This window comes from Anguilla rostrata, chromosome 3 (genome assembly GCF_018555375.3).
Source record: "Anguilla rostrata isolate EN2019 chromosome 3, ASM1855537v3, whole genome shotgun sequence".
Lineage (NCBI taxonomy): Eukaryota > Metazoa > Chordata > Actinopteri > Anguilliformes > Anguillidae > Anguilla > Anguilla rostrata.
Window position 1 is genome coordinate 54,928,918 of NC_057935.1, and position 14,017 is coordinate 54,942,934.

General features: G+C 38.8%; 1 protein-coding gene across 1 annotated transcript; it reads left to right on the forward strand.

Moving 5' to 3' along the window:
• The first annotated feature begins 830 nt into the window (after positions 1-830).
• Positions 831-3,640, forward strand: LOC135251185 (POU domain, class 3, transcription factor 4). Its single transcript, XM_064328346.1, has one exon. The coding sequence runs from the start codon at positions 1,025-1,027 to the stop codon at positions 2,111-2,113; it is 1,089 nt and encodes a 362-aa protein (XP_064184416.1). The 5' UTR covers positions 831-1,024; the 3' UTR covers positions 2,114-3,640.
• The last annotated feature ends 10,377 nt before the right edge of the window (positions 3,641-14,017 follow it).

Sequence of the window (14,017 nt, forward strand, 5' to 3'; positions counted from 1 at the left end):
GTCTTCTAATGGCAAATATAATTACGCAGCTAGGTAACCTCTAAAATATGCAGAGGTCTTTTTTCAAGTCTGTGAAGACCTGTCGAGGTTCTTAAAAGAACTGCACACAAGTTTGCACAATATAAACTCGCACCACAAAGAATCTTTTTGTTTACGTGCAACTGTGGCATTGAAAGCCTGTTTAGCAGAAGCTCTTTTTAAAAGGCACTAAAAATGTTTTAAAACACACACACACACACACACACACACACACACACACACACACACACACGTGAATGTAAAAACAATAAATTGAACACAGTAATTGACTTGATTTAATATCTACCCTTTTGTTGATATTCTGGGGGCGGAAATCTGTGTTTACATTTCTACATTTAAGTTTAGATTTAAATGTATATTTATACATATACATGTTTGTTGTCTACATCAATCCGTTTAAGGTAATAATAAATTGTTATAAAAACAAATTAACTGGTGATGAAACAGTTTGCTTGGAAATTATTACTTTGTAGGAAACTTGGCTAAGTTCGTCTCCAGCTGATTCTTTGCGTCTTCCACGGTGGATTCCAGAAAAATAAATAAATAACAGGACTTCTAAGGACTACCGACTACACAACACTTATATGGAAGATATGTGTTTTCTGACAAGATTTTTACGCTGAAAACAGGAGAAATAGCCTAATAGTCGCGCTTAAGTAAGTTAAGAAATGGTTAATAAGATCTGCAAAGCGCGGACAGTCAATTACACAGCGGTATCCAATAGAGCCTGCGGACTGAGTCACTTCCTGTTTTCTGTCAGTTTAACTCCTGAAGCTCCAGCAAACCCAATTTGCCAGAGAAGGGACAGCCTCTTGCTTCGCTATTGGCTGAAATTGGAGATGATACGCTGCAACGCCGTAACGATTGGTACACGGCGCTGCCAACCATCGCCTGTTCACTGATTTGGCTCCCTAGCCTGGTAGATGTCAAAGGCTGAAGCTGTTCCCCTTGCCACATTATAACTAGTAGGGGATCTACAGTAAGCATGGCCACAGCTGCCTCGAATCCCTACAGCATTATCAGTTCCAACTCTATGGTTCATGTAGACTCCTCGGTCATGCAACAAGGGAGTCCTTTCAGGAATCATCAGAAACTTCTCCAAAGTGACTATCTACAGGGAGTCCCAAGCAACGGACACCCTCTCGGACACCAGTGGGTGACCAGTTTATCCGAGGGAAGTCCATGGCCATCGTCTTTAGCGGGCAGTCCTCTGGAGCAGCAGGATGTGAAACCGGGACGAGAAGACCTGCAACTCGGAGCGATCATTCATCACCGGTCCCCTCATGTCGCCCATCACTCGCCCCATACAAATCACCCAGCTGCATGGGGGACACCTGTGTCTCATAACTCATCTATAAACACCGGTGGACAACCTATCAACATCTACTCGCAGTCCGGCTTCACGGTCAATGGCATGCTAGAGCACGGAGGTCTGACGCCTCCACCTAACTCGGCGCAGACCCAAGGCTTGCACCCAGGGCTGCGAGACACTCCAGACCACGTCGACATCGGAGCGCACCACTGCCATGACCACTCCGATGAGGAAACGCCGACATCGGATGAGCTGGAACAATTCGCAAAGCAGTTCAAACAAAGGAGGATCAAGCTGGGGTTTACACAAGCAGACGTTGGGCTCGCGCTGGGGACTTTGTACGGCAACGTCTTCTCACAGACGACCATCTGCAGGTTCGAAGCTCTGCAGCTGAGTTTCAAAAATATGTGCAAACTGAAGCCCTTGTTAAACAAGTGGCTGGAGGAGGCAGATTCGTCCACGGGAAGCCCGAGTAGCATCGACAAAATCGCCGCGCAGGGAAGGAAACGAAAGAAAAGGACCTCCATTGAGGTGAGCGTCAAAGGGGTACTGGAGACCCACTTTCTTAAATGCCCCAAACCCGCGGCTCAGGAGATATCTTCTTTGGCAGACAGCCTACAGCTAGAGAAGGAGGTGGTTCGTGTCTGGTTTTGTAACAGAAGACAAAAGGAGAAAAGAATGACTCCGCCGGGAGAGCAGCAGCCGCACGAGGTATACTCTCACAATGTTAATACGGACAACTCATCGTGCCATGATCTCTGACCGTGGAACCGGGATACACCCCGCGAGACACACACAGGAATGGAAATCTGGTGGCTTTTAAATGAAGGGTCTTGTTTTTTCCTTGAGCTCTCTCTTTCTGGTTGTGCGACGAGGACAAAATTACTTAAGAGGCACCGTGAAAGAAAACAATAACACAGCAACAACTAAACTTTCTTTTTTATATCCAGCATTTTGGGCAATATATCTTGGCAAAACAATTTTTATTTTAAATGACAAAAGGAACCCGTTTATTACCAATATTTCATTTAAAATTTTTACTTTCTACTGCAAGGATATACATACAAAATTGTGCCTATTAATAACCTCCCAGCGCCTTTGTTGTCAAAACGTAAATATATACCAGGTGAATGAGGTATAATTTATGGAAAATCATTTTCGGATATTTTTTGTTGTGCTTAATTTACTTTTCTTTTTAAATGTGCAGTTTGGTTGCCTGAATCATCAAGATGTTTCACTGTATTTAAACAGGTGGCAGCTTTTAATCAAATGGACAACATTTAAGGGCAAATCGTGCTATTTATTTCTTGGTTTGATCTGATTTTTCAGCAGTAATTGTTTTTTTAATCCGTTTTTTAAAATCACAGTAATGCTTTCTAGAAAGATGTTAGCTCAGTAGCTATACTATGCCACTTTATGATACGCCTGTACATCACAGTAAGATACCTTACTAATGCACCAGAGGCCGTCTTGAAAATAATGATTTGTTCTATCTGTTGTCTGTTTAATTCCTGTATACGTTCGAGAAATGAAATGCGCATTAGTTTTGTCAACTAAAGTGTCAGTAAGATCTTCTCAAATACAGGCTGTTTTAAGGCCTAAAATAGCAACAGCACTTCGGAGGAATTGTTTAAGAAATCCAAACATATTTTCCAAAAAGAAAGTACTATTTCACAAGCAACGCTCATTTATGCCTGCAGTATGTTATGGTTCTTTTTATAAACCCGAAATTGTTTCTTTTTTTGCCATATCCTCGACCATATTACTGTGTTAAGTATTCGGCACTAATGCAGAACCGTAAAATACCAGCTAAATATAGGCCTAAATGCGTTGCTGTGCATTATGACATTATTTTATTGTACGCGCTCAATAATCTAAAGTTTTATACTCCTCAATGCTCCAACTATAATTTCTTTAATATTTCTTCGAATATTTGCTATTGTACAGTTTTGTATAATACAACCTTTTGGAAGTTATTAATTTAAACAAATACAATTTAGTTTATTCAGGCACTTAGTGGTGTAAAAAACTATTTTCATTAAAAGTTGACGTTTTCAGCAGTTTTATTCCAAATACTACGGCAGTTGAAGCGATTATTTATTTTCAGTATAAACCTTGTATTATGTTTTTTTTAGACAAACTGTAAAACCGTTATTAAAATGTATGTTGGAATAAAAACAACTTGTTGTTACAATTTGGAGTGTTAATTTTTAGTTCAGGGTTTACTGGCAATATATTTTATTTGTTGTATGAAGAGAGTCATTTAAATAAATGTTTTATAAGAAACAACATGCTTCGAGGCTTTTCGTGTGGACAGCATCACGTGCAGATAATTTTTTTCACTTCATTCCATGCACACACAGTCGCTGTTCTATTGAACAATACTAAATTGAAAAAGATCACATTTAAGAATGTCGTTTGACAGTTCTGCAATTACAGACTTTGTGCCTATAGTGTTCACTTCAATTGACAGGCTAGTGTTGCGTAGTTGGTTGGCAGAGAAGAACATGGATGTATAGAATGTTGTTTATGTCATTCATGCGCAGCGAAATACACTTGAAATGGACCAAAATTTCAGCATTTGTTGACGGAAACAAACCACACGTGCATTAATTATAATACACGTTTATTAGCACTACAGTTTCTGTATATAGTCCATATGCAACAATTTGACAAATCCACAGAGTTAAGACGATTTTATTCCAGGATGCAAGCATTTTTGCCTAGATAAGCATGTTATTTGTATTTATTTACTCATTTTTTTTATTTTAGTTTTAAAATATGCATGCATTTTTATGATTGGCCTTATGATTGGTCTTGAAATTTTAAAATTTTGAAACTTCAACTACCAAAAAATATCTTATTTTATGCGTTTAAACACCATCCTCTTTTCAGAAAAAAAATATATTCCATTAAGAATGTATTCGATCTCTACCTCTCCCGTGCGTATTATGTAGGCTACGTAGCTTATATGATGGATTTCAAATGACAAAATTATCCTCATAAAATGGGTTGAAAATATCAGTTTCTCATACTAATAATAATAATAGGCATACTACCAACAACTGCAATAATAAGTCTATTATTATTATTATTATTATTATTCCTTCTGCTACTGCTGCAGTTGTTGATGTTGCTGTTGTTGTTGTTAAATCACACGTGTGTTTAAAACGAGTAAGGAAGCCTAATACTACAACCAGGTAACAACGGGCAAAAAATGATTGATAATATGACCTCTAGCTTAAGTTCAAGGCGCACAAACCTTCAGCTACTTTAACAAACAATTCATTTATATGTAGGCTAACTGACATTTCACGATATTTAAAACCGAACTCACGTCTCCGCTGGAAAACACATTGCACGTAACTTAGCTACCGGCAAGGTGTAATTAGGACTTGGGCAAACAACTGTGGATTAATAAAAAATATTTTTAAACATGGTTTACCACCTGGGAACAGTTTTAGTATTTATATTTATATATTTAAATGACGTGTATGCACAATCACCAAAACTGTGTCGGTAGCCTACTCTTACAAAAAGCATGAGGAAGGCCGTTTTCTAAGGCAAAAAAATCTTTGCGTTTCAAATAAACAACAGGAATAAGCTTTTTGAAATCAATGACATAATGGAGGAAACCAATCGGAATATACAAAAACATAATTATGGAAATAGTGAAGCTATCAGCAGGAACAATATTATGCACTTTGCTGTAAAGGCTAAATATTCATACATTTATAAGCAGAAACAAACTTATGCACTTTACTATAAAAGCTATATATATATATATATATATATATGATCAATACGCTCACTTCAAATAAAACAAGTTTCTAGAGAGAGAGGAGAGAGAGAGAGCCGTCTTGGCCTTGCCTGGAGATGTGGACCCTGACTGGAATACTAATTATGGTTAATGTATGCGTTTTCTCGGTCTGCAACTTTACAAGCCTATGAAGGCAGCTGAGGAGCTGAAATATTGCGGGAAGCGCCAGGGAAGGACAGAAGAATTGATCAAATGCAGACCTTGAGCACATCCTTCGCAGCAAAATAACGATATACTTCGGCAATACAATCAATTTTTAAAAGTTCAAATTGTAATCATACAAATTGCAATTAATATATTTTCATTACTCACAGGCCGGAAACAACGTAACGCGGCGATAAGTTGCAGAACAATTTACATCAAAATATTTTGAAATAAAAACAAACTAAAATATAATGCAATGAAACGTTGTGCTTCTCTAACATCATTATGATTCTGAGTACGAATCAAATTTATTATATACTGCTTCACAATGTCATGAAATAAAGCGATGAAAATATATTTTGTAGGTAGTACAGGTTTCCTTTGAGCTACTTACATTTCATTTCACCTTAAGTAGCACGACAGAAGGGAAGGAGATGGTCAGTAAATTGAACATGGAGTAGACAAATAATCTCACCCAAAATAAGCAACGCGTATTAGTAAAAAAAAAAAAAAAAAAAAAGCCTACACCTTCCATTAAACAAAACACAAGCGTTTTCCTGCACATACGACAATCAGTGGAAAGACACGCAAACGCATCATCTGCCTTTGAAATGGACAGCGGGCGCCAAGCCACTGTGGGTCTGAGCATCGAGCTCACAGTTCGCCACACGGTGTCGCAAAGTGTCACACACACGCACACATACACACCTGACAATGTCAAGAACCGTAACAGCTTGCTTTCCAGATTCCGAATAACTGTTCTCCTATGCCTGATTTGAAAGGGGGCGAGCAAACATGCACAAAATATAATACATTTAGCAAGAAGTACATTAAATTCTCTGGCAGAAATGAAGCTGAGTTTCAAGAATATCTGCCTTGAGCATACACGTGTAAATAGCATGCTACTTTAAAGGCTTTGAAAAGAACTACAAACTCACGGTTAATCAAAGTCAGTAGCCTAAGCTTTGACAAACAGTGCAATTGACTACAAAGTTACGTTGCTTTGAAAAAAAGCCTATCGAATGCAGCTCATTCAAAACTGCTATAGATCACTTTTCCGCAAACAAGTCAATGGGAGTGTAAATATTTTCAAAATGACGATAAAAAATAAAATAATAAACTTGATATATTTTCATGACGAAGTAGGCCTGATCCAAGACACGTGCATTAGATGATAGCACAAGACAGAACGTTCCAAAAGCGTTTTCATTGCAGAAACAAGAGAGCCATCCCTTCAGTGAGAAAGGTAGCGGTCATAATTATAGGGGCAGAAAAATAAAGTTGCATTTAATAAACGTAATTACACTGATATTCACATTAGTATTGGGAGAGTAACTATTTTTAAGACAAGAGCGAGCAAAACAAATTAACAAAAATAAACAAAAATGAGTGTTGTGTACGTTAGCTTATATAATATGAGAGATTTAAACAATAAAAAAAATAAATAAATAAATAAATTAAAAAAAAAAAACATTTTTCAGCAATAATAAATTAAATCTGGACGCTGGTATATTAAAATAGTGAGCTTTTTTTGAGGTTGTTCTTAATAGGCCAGCAAGGGCTATGAACAGTTCCAAGTAAGACACTTGATGAGTTTGGCAACACTTTCCCATTCCCCTGGTGGATAATAAATAAATAAATAAATAAAAAAGGAAAATACACCTTAACAATACTGCCTTCAGGAGATGCTGAGAGAAACCATTTATCCAATATACCAAGATTTTAAAGCTATGAAGCACAATAATGTAACAGCAGGTAGTCTGCAAATGTTACACGCAACTCTCTGCACATAACTAATGTCGATCACCTCCAGAGATTTTTCAGCTTCCAGTTTTAGAATTCCACAAAAGTCTCCATTGATATAAGAGGAGGGGCCGGAGGCAAAGCACAGTCACATCAAATTCGATGATAAACATTTGATAACAGTCCCTGAACAGTCCCAAACGTTCCTCGGGGCCAGGGAAAAAATAAATAAATTAAAAATTGCTCTTTGTCTGAACGGTGGCTACAATCCGTGCCCCCTTGCTAGACAGCGTTCCCCATTCCCGACAGAATGCTTTCGTTTATTCTTCCCATCCTACCGTCTGAGGTAAGCACTAATATTAAACACATGTCAGATCCTTTGAAAAGACAGCTCTTAAGCGCTAAGGACTCAGACTGTCTTATTGCCAAAAACATAATAAGTAGCAATAAATCCAATAATCAGATAGTAGTATCTTTTTTTTTTTTTTTTTTTTTTGAAACAAGCCATTTTGCTGAAGGAAACTGTGAAAAAAGGCACCGGCAGCCTTCAAAGAAATTTTCTTCCAAAGAGCCGGAGAGGAAAGGTAGAGAGGGGAACCCCTGATAAGATTAATTGTGTTTCCTAAATCAATTTCACGTTTACCTTTCGCTGGTGTTCGCACAAGCTTAACCCATCCCCTCCGCTCGGCAGGAATAAAAGCCTGCGCTCACAGGCAGGAGTTTAGACAGGAGAATGTTCGATAGCTGTGCGCTAAACCGTGGTGTGCTTGGTGGTTCACTGTTCAAGCGCTGGGCTGCACGGTGGATGACTGGCAAAGTCGAAAAGTACCCTGCATTGTGTAAAATGCCTCTCCGCCTTAGCCAGGTTTGCCACTTAGCTGGAGAAAGTGGAAAAGACAGGTGAGAGAATCTTTCAAGCTGCTGAAATGGCTGTACACCCTTAAATGTTTGGGCTTTGTATAAAAAAAAAACATTATATTGCAATCTGTACCTGTCCTACACCCCCAATTAATATGGAAAAATAAACAATTAATTATACGGCATACATCCTGTATTGCAATTTCCTTGAAACAAATTATACATTACATGGGCACAAACACACATAATTTATAAATAGTCACACAAAGTTAAACAATTCACCCTAATAAACTGTTTAAAAATCCCCTTTTCAAATATTGCATACTAAATTAGTAGTAGTACATCACATCCAAACAAGGGAAAGCGCTCTTAATCATATCACAATTAAACTACAATAACTGTAATGTGGGCAGAAAGTTGTAGTCTTTCTCTTTGAGACAGAGCCGAGCATTCCCAGAGTAATAAATATTACAAAACATATATAAAAAAATAAAAATAGGCATATTGCTGCCACCTACAGCCCTGAGTGGACAATGACTGAATTATGAATGCACACAGTTTGAATGTACACCCGGGGAGTGGAGACAATGATGACGACCTTGTTATGAGACAATAATATATATTAATGAAAATATATTGATGATACTTTTTTCTGTTTTTTTTTTTTTTGGGGGGGGGGGTATAGGGTGTTAAGAAAGGAAATATTATATGGGCTCATCTGTATTTTAAAAGATGCCTATTGAAAAGCAAAGACGTTAAGCAGTGGCAAAATAACATTTTTCCCATGCACCATTCCCTTCCACTATTCTACCACAGACAATCCGATTTGAAAAATGAAAGACAAAGCATTTATTTTCATTATAATCATCACTATTTCTGTTTGAGTTTGTTTTTATTTAAATAATTTACATCACATCCCTTCCCAGCTAGATCCCATTCATTTAAGATTTATGCCTTTTTTATTTGGGAATATTACACTAAGGCGTTGCTAAAGTGGTAGTACAAGATGGCAGCAGCCCCTCCTGAAATATGACTGGCCAGCCCTGGTGCCCCACCAATGCTATTGGGCCAGAACGGTGTCAATCTGACAATGCCCAATGCCACAGAATCAGAGCATGGTAAAAGGGACTCTAGCATATAGGGTTACGAAAAACATAAAACTTAAACTTATAACTTAAATTAATAATGGTATTAATGGTATTATAAAGCTTTGCTTAGCACATCCATGCAAAACAGTTATTCACCACAATGCATCATAAGCCTATTTTAAACACTATTTATTTCGGATAGAATTTCCTGATTTCCCATGGGCCACCGCTGACTGGTTTGTGGTCCCCCCTATTCCCCCCCACCCATAGAAAAAATCCTAGAATCATCACTGATATTATAGCACAAACCTTTACATGAACGTCTATGGTTTTTATCCCTAATTTCAAACATATGCAGACATTATGGAAAATAAATTCCATAAGCTCCGGATGGGGCGGCATGGTGGCGCAGTGGATAGCACTGCTGCCTCACAGTAAGAAGGTCTGAATCACAGCCAGGGCCTTTCTGTGTGGAGACTGAAGTTCTCACCATGTTCACGTGGTTTTCTTTCGGATGCTCTGGTTTCCCGCAATCCACAGGCATAGGCTAACTGGAGAGTCTAAACTACCCGTAGGTAAGACAGTGTGAGTGAATGGTGTGTGTACCCTGTGATGGATAGGCCACGTGTCCAGGGTATATTCCTGCCTCTCACCCAATGCCTGCTGGGATAGGCTCCAGACCCCCCCGCCCCCCCTCCAACCCCCATGACCTCCACCAGGAATAAGTTAATAAGCGAGTAAGGTGATGGATGGAAGCAGTGGATGGGTATGCATGCATGTCTTGCATATTGAGCTCTATTAAGAAGATGACCGGTACTCAGACAGAGACATGGAACAAATATATTGCCCCATAAAAAATAGAAATTTGTGCCAATGTTTTGAACAGTTTCAAATGTTTTGAAGTGTTTCAAAACACACGCAGGCACACACACACACACACACACAAATTGAGGATAGTCAGTCCATTACAAATTATATGGCAATATGCTCCTTCCATACGCACAGAATGCATTTGGACATAGCTAACAAAAGATACTTAAAACACCGTTCACTAAATGTGATGGGTATCTTCTAGAGAGAAGGGTGAAGTGCATGAAAGCAGGGAATATGGCTTCAACAACAGAAAATATAATTCTATGGAAATGTACTTTCACTCGTAAGACTGCTGATAAATACTGAATATAATAAGGCAGGAAACAGGACGTATTTGTTAGAAAAACACAAATAACCCAAAAGCTTTTCCAGACTGAGGAACCTGTCACATGGACAACGAGCACTAGACGCGTAGATGCATCTGAAAATATCTTCTTGGTTCCTGTGGTTGCACATGAATTTTAGTCCCTTTCACAAAAGGTACATTGAATTCAAGGTGGCTTGGGCAAAAAAAAAAAAAAAAAATCAAGCTACTCAGCATGCAGGAGCAGAAATGTAAAACAATGTTCGTTCTAAGGAACTGGCATAAGCAGGGTGGAGCACAGCAGCTGTCAAAAGTACTCAATCCAAATGACTTCACTAAACATCAAGTCTTATATATACAAAATGCTTTAAAAAAAACCTTAAGCTACCCTGGACAAGGTTATCTGCTAAAAAAAAAAAATTATCACAATAATTAATCTTAACATTCATTCTTGTCTAGAAAACCGATCTGTGTCACAATAATATTAATAATATTCTTATAATAAGATTATATAAACAGCTTTGCATTACGTTTGAAGGTCAAAAATGTTAAACTACTCTAAAATAGTGTATGTAAACATCTGTGTTATGAATTGGACAAGAATTCATGTCCAGGAGCCATGGCTGGTTAAATAATCATTATAATGATAATCTGTATTTTCACTGAGTATTGCATGAAAATACGTATTCTCAAATGCCATGGGAGAAAAAAAAAAGACTGATTGCAAATAAGTCTAAACTAATTTTGGAGGGAAAAAAATGTAGACTTGCCCTAAAAAGTCAACATTTACAAAGGGATGGCTCACAGAAACAAATTGTCATTAAAACTGGTATCAGGAATGTTTCAGCATTCTATTAAAAGGAGAAACAGATTCCCTACAGGACATGAGACTACAGCATCGCAGAAAAGTACAATGGAAATGAAAAGGCCACATTAAAAGAAAGGTTCAAACATCACTGATAATAGCTGACACATAGGGAGGGTATTTAGTACCCACTTAATGCCTGACAAGAGCAGAATATATGAGAGAATGGAGAATATTTACTGCATAGGAAGAAATCTAAAGTAAATGACTACCTCAATGATATCTTCATTTGAAACAGTGGGCTGATCAGTCTCTGTCCTATATGTTCCACATTAAGTCATTATCTATGCTACTCAGTCCATTAATTCTGCTGGTTTTATTAGCCAAGTGTTGTGCCTGCCTCTGTACCAGTGACAAGCATTTCCAAAAGCTAATCTGACAGCTAATGACTTCATTACGTGCAGCACACTAATTGGCTTACTTCAGGGGCCCGCAGTTAATTGGAATAAATAAATTCACACCTGAGCGTGGCTTCACCTCGGCCACGGAAAGCGGCGCGAATAAACCCCAGACGGAAGAGCAGAGGTCTTCGCAAGTTTATCACTTTTGGGGGTAAATTAAATAAACACGTAAGGAGGGTAAAAAAAAAAGGGAGAAAAATAAAAAGAAACTCCGAGTTGCATACGGAGGAAACGTCGGGGGGTAATTAACGTTGCGAGCGCTAAGACAAAAAAGAGCGTGGAAATGTAATTAGCGCCGTTGTTTACCTCGCCGCAGTGATACCAACGTCTCTGCGCTCCCTCATCTCACTGAGCTGTCAGTGGGGGTGAGGGGGGATGGGTTTACAACAGCACCCCATCCTCGCCTGTCACAGGACCCGTGAGTGAGAAGCCTGTAAGAGAGGAGAAAGGCTGAAGTCCACAGTCTGGCTATGCCTGAGCACCTGCTGCCCCCTAGGATGAGTACGTGTGGGGAGGCCCTGCTCCTGATGCCAGCCCCGCCCCCCCCCTCCCCTCGTGACTGTTTCTGTCATGGTCTCACTGCGAGCCCCTTGTGGTCACTTTTCACCAGCACAGGAAACGACACAGGACATTTCACGTTTCAGAATCTCCACATCAGAGCTCATTTTAGTTCTTGAGGGAGAGGAAGACAAGAAAAGTCTATTCCTCCACACTCGGCTAGGTGCGCTTGGATACTTACACACTTCGGTACCGTATTGTGATGTGGAATGTAGATTTGCATACGGTGTGCAAGTATATATTAAGTGCCAAAGTACTCAGGAATTTCTAAAACAACCTGGACACACTTTTTGTTCCATGATCCCTATTTCAAATTATTTATTGCAGTCACACTGCTATTAATAGCTGTGCAAAGCTTACTGGGGGGCTTGCTAACTACAGACAAATTAACAAAGCCATCATCATCATGATGCTATCATATGAATAAAATATAAAGTCACAGCATTTGCATCTTTTTGCGAACATCATTTTTAGATTGATATTTCTTCGGTACCATTTTCCTCCAGGAAACATACACACCTGCACACGTATGTGCACAATGTACGGAAAGTGTACAAACATGCAAGTGTTATCAAGTGTGGATACTGGGACAGCCTCTATGTGTGCAGAATGGCTTGTGTAGAAGTGTGTGCGTGTGTGTGTTGCGTGTATTGGGGGTGGGGACTTAGCACTTCTGGCATGATATCCATGGATGACTTTCTCTCTGATCAGGCCACAATTTGATTGTTTAAAGAGAAACAGGAAACATTGAACCTATAGCCCCACATGCATATAATATAAATAGCATACCAGTGCATGCTGTACAGCATGTGCAAACTACGGCAATATGAAGAGCAGTTGTAGCATGTCTAGCTCCATTTCAACATACTGTCGTGATGAGCAGGTTGAGTGCTTTGCTCAGACTTAGAACACACAGAGAAGCTGTGGTGTAGAGAACCCTGGGGTGATATGTTGCTGAGGGAGTCAGCTGACTGTTAAGCACTGCCCAGTTTTTATTAAATTCCTATGTCCACCCACCCCCCCCCCCCCCCCTCAATGAAATGAAATGTTCCATACAGATAATTCAGCTCATCCCTACACTATTTACGTAAACAATTAATCAATTTTGATGGTTTTGCTACCAGAACTAGAGATGTTTGGAAAACTGGAAAAATGTACAAAAACATAAACATAATTCAATCTAAACAAGTTTCAGATTAATATTTAGACTTAAAATATTATCTCTTCGTTTTTTTTGCTATATATGAAAATGATTGCAAATGAGGTGAGACAGTTTGGCTCATTCAAATAGGTTGCCACTGAGGTAAGACAGCTTCACTTGTCAAATAAGAAGTAACTTAAAACAAGTTAATATTTTCGACTTATAAATTATTCACTGATTACCAATCATGTAAGTGCCGTACTTAATCATAAGAAACCATGTCACAAATAAGTGATATGGGCAGCGAGTAGTTAGGCAAGTCACATTGCACAACCTGTATATGACAAACATGCACTCTATTTCGTGATTGTTTCCTCGACATCATGTCTAATGTAAGTTATAACAGGCTTTTTTACTCACTCGCACAAGTTAGCCTTAATAAAAACACCATTCCTTAGCGTCGACAGTTCGGCAATGAGAAATATTATTAGCTTCAGTCGAAATAGTAAGAATTCGTGCAAAACTCAGCTCACCTCTCGGCAGGATTAAAAAGGCACGTGCATTAAGCTTCGACCGCCTAGTGAAGGTTGCATGACTCAGGCGATACCACAAGTGATACCAAATAGCTACTTGTACAAATCTAGCTTGGCGGATATAAAAGCGTATCAAACCGATTTTTTAGCTGCCATGCTCTAAATGAAACGTAGGCAAAGTTGCATACATTCTGTTTTGTTTGGGTTAATCTTAGGACGTTACGCGAAGGTTAACGATTGCTGAGAGGGTTAGATTAAAATATTCAAGCACACATACAGTGCCAAAGAATGAACTGTAGGCTATTTCTGTAAAGCTGTTGCGCTCGGTGCATGCCATC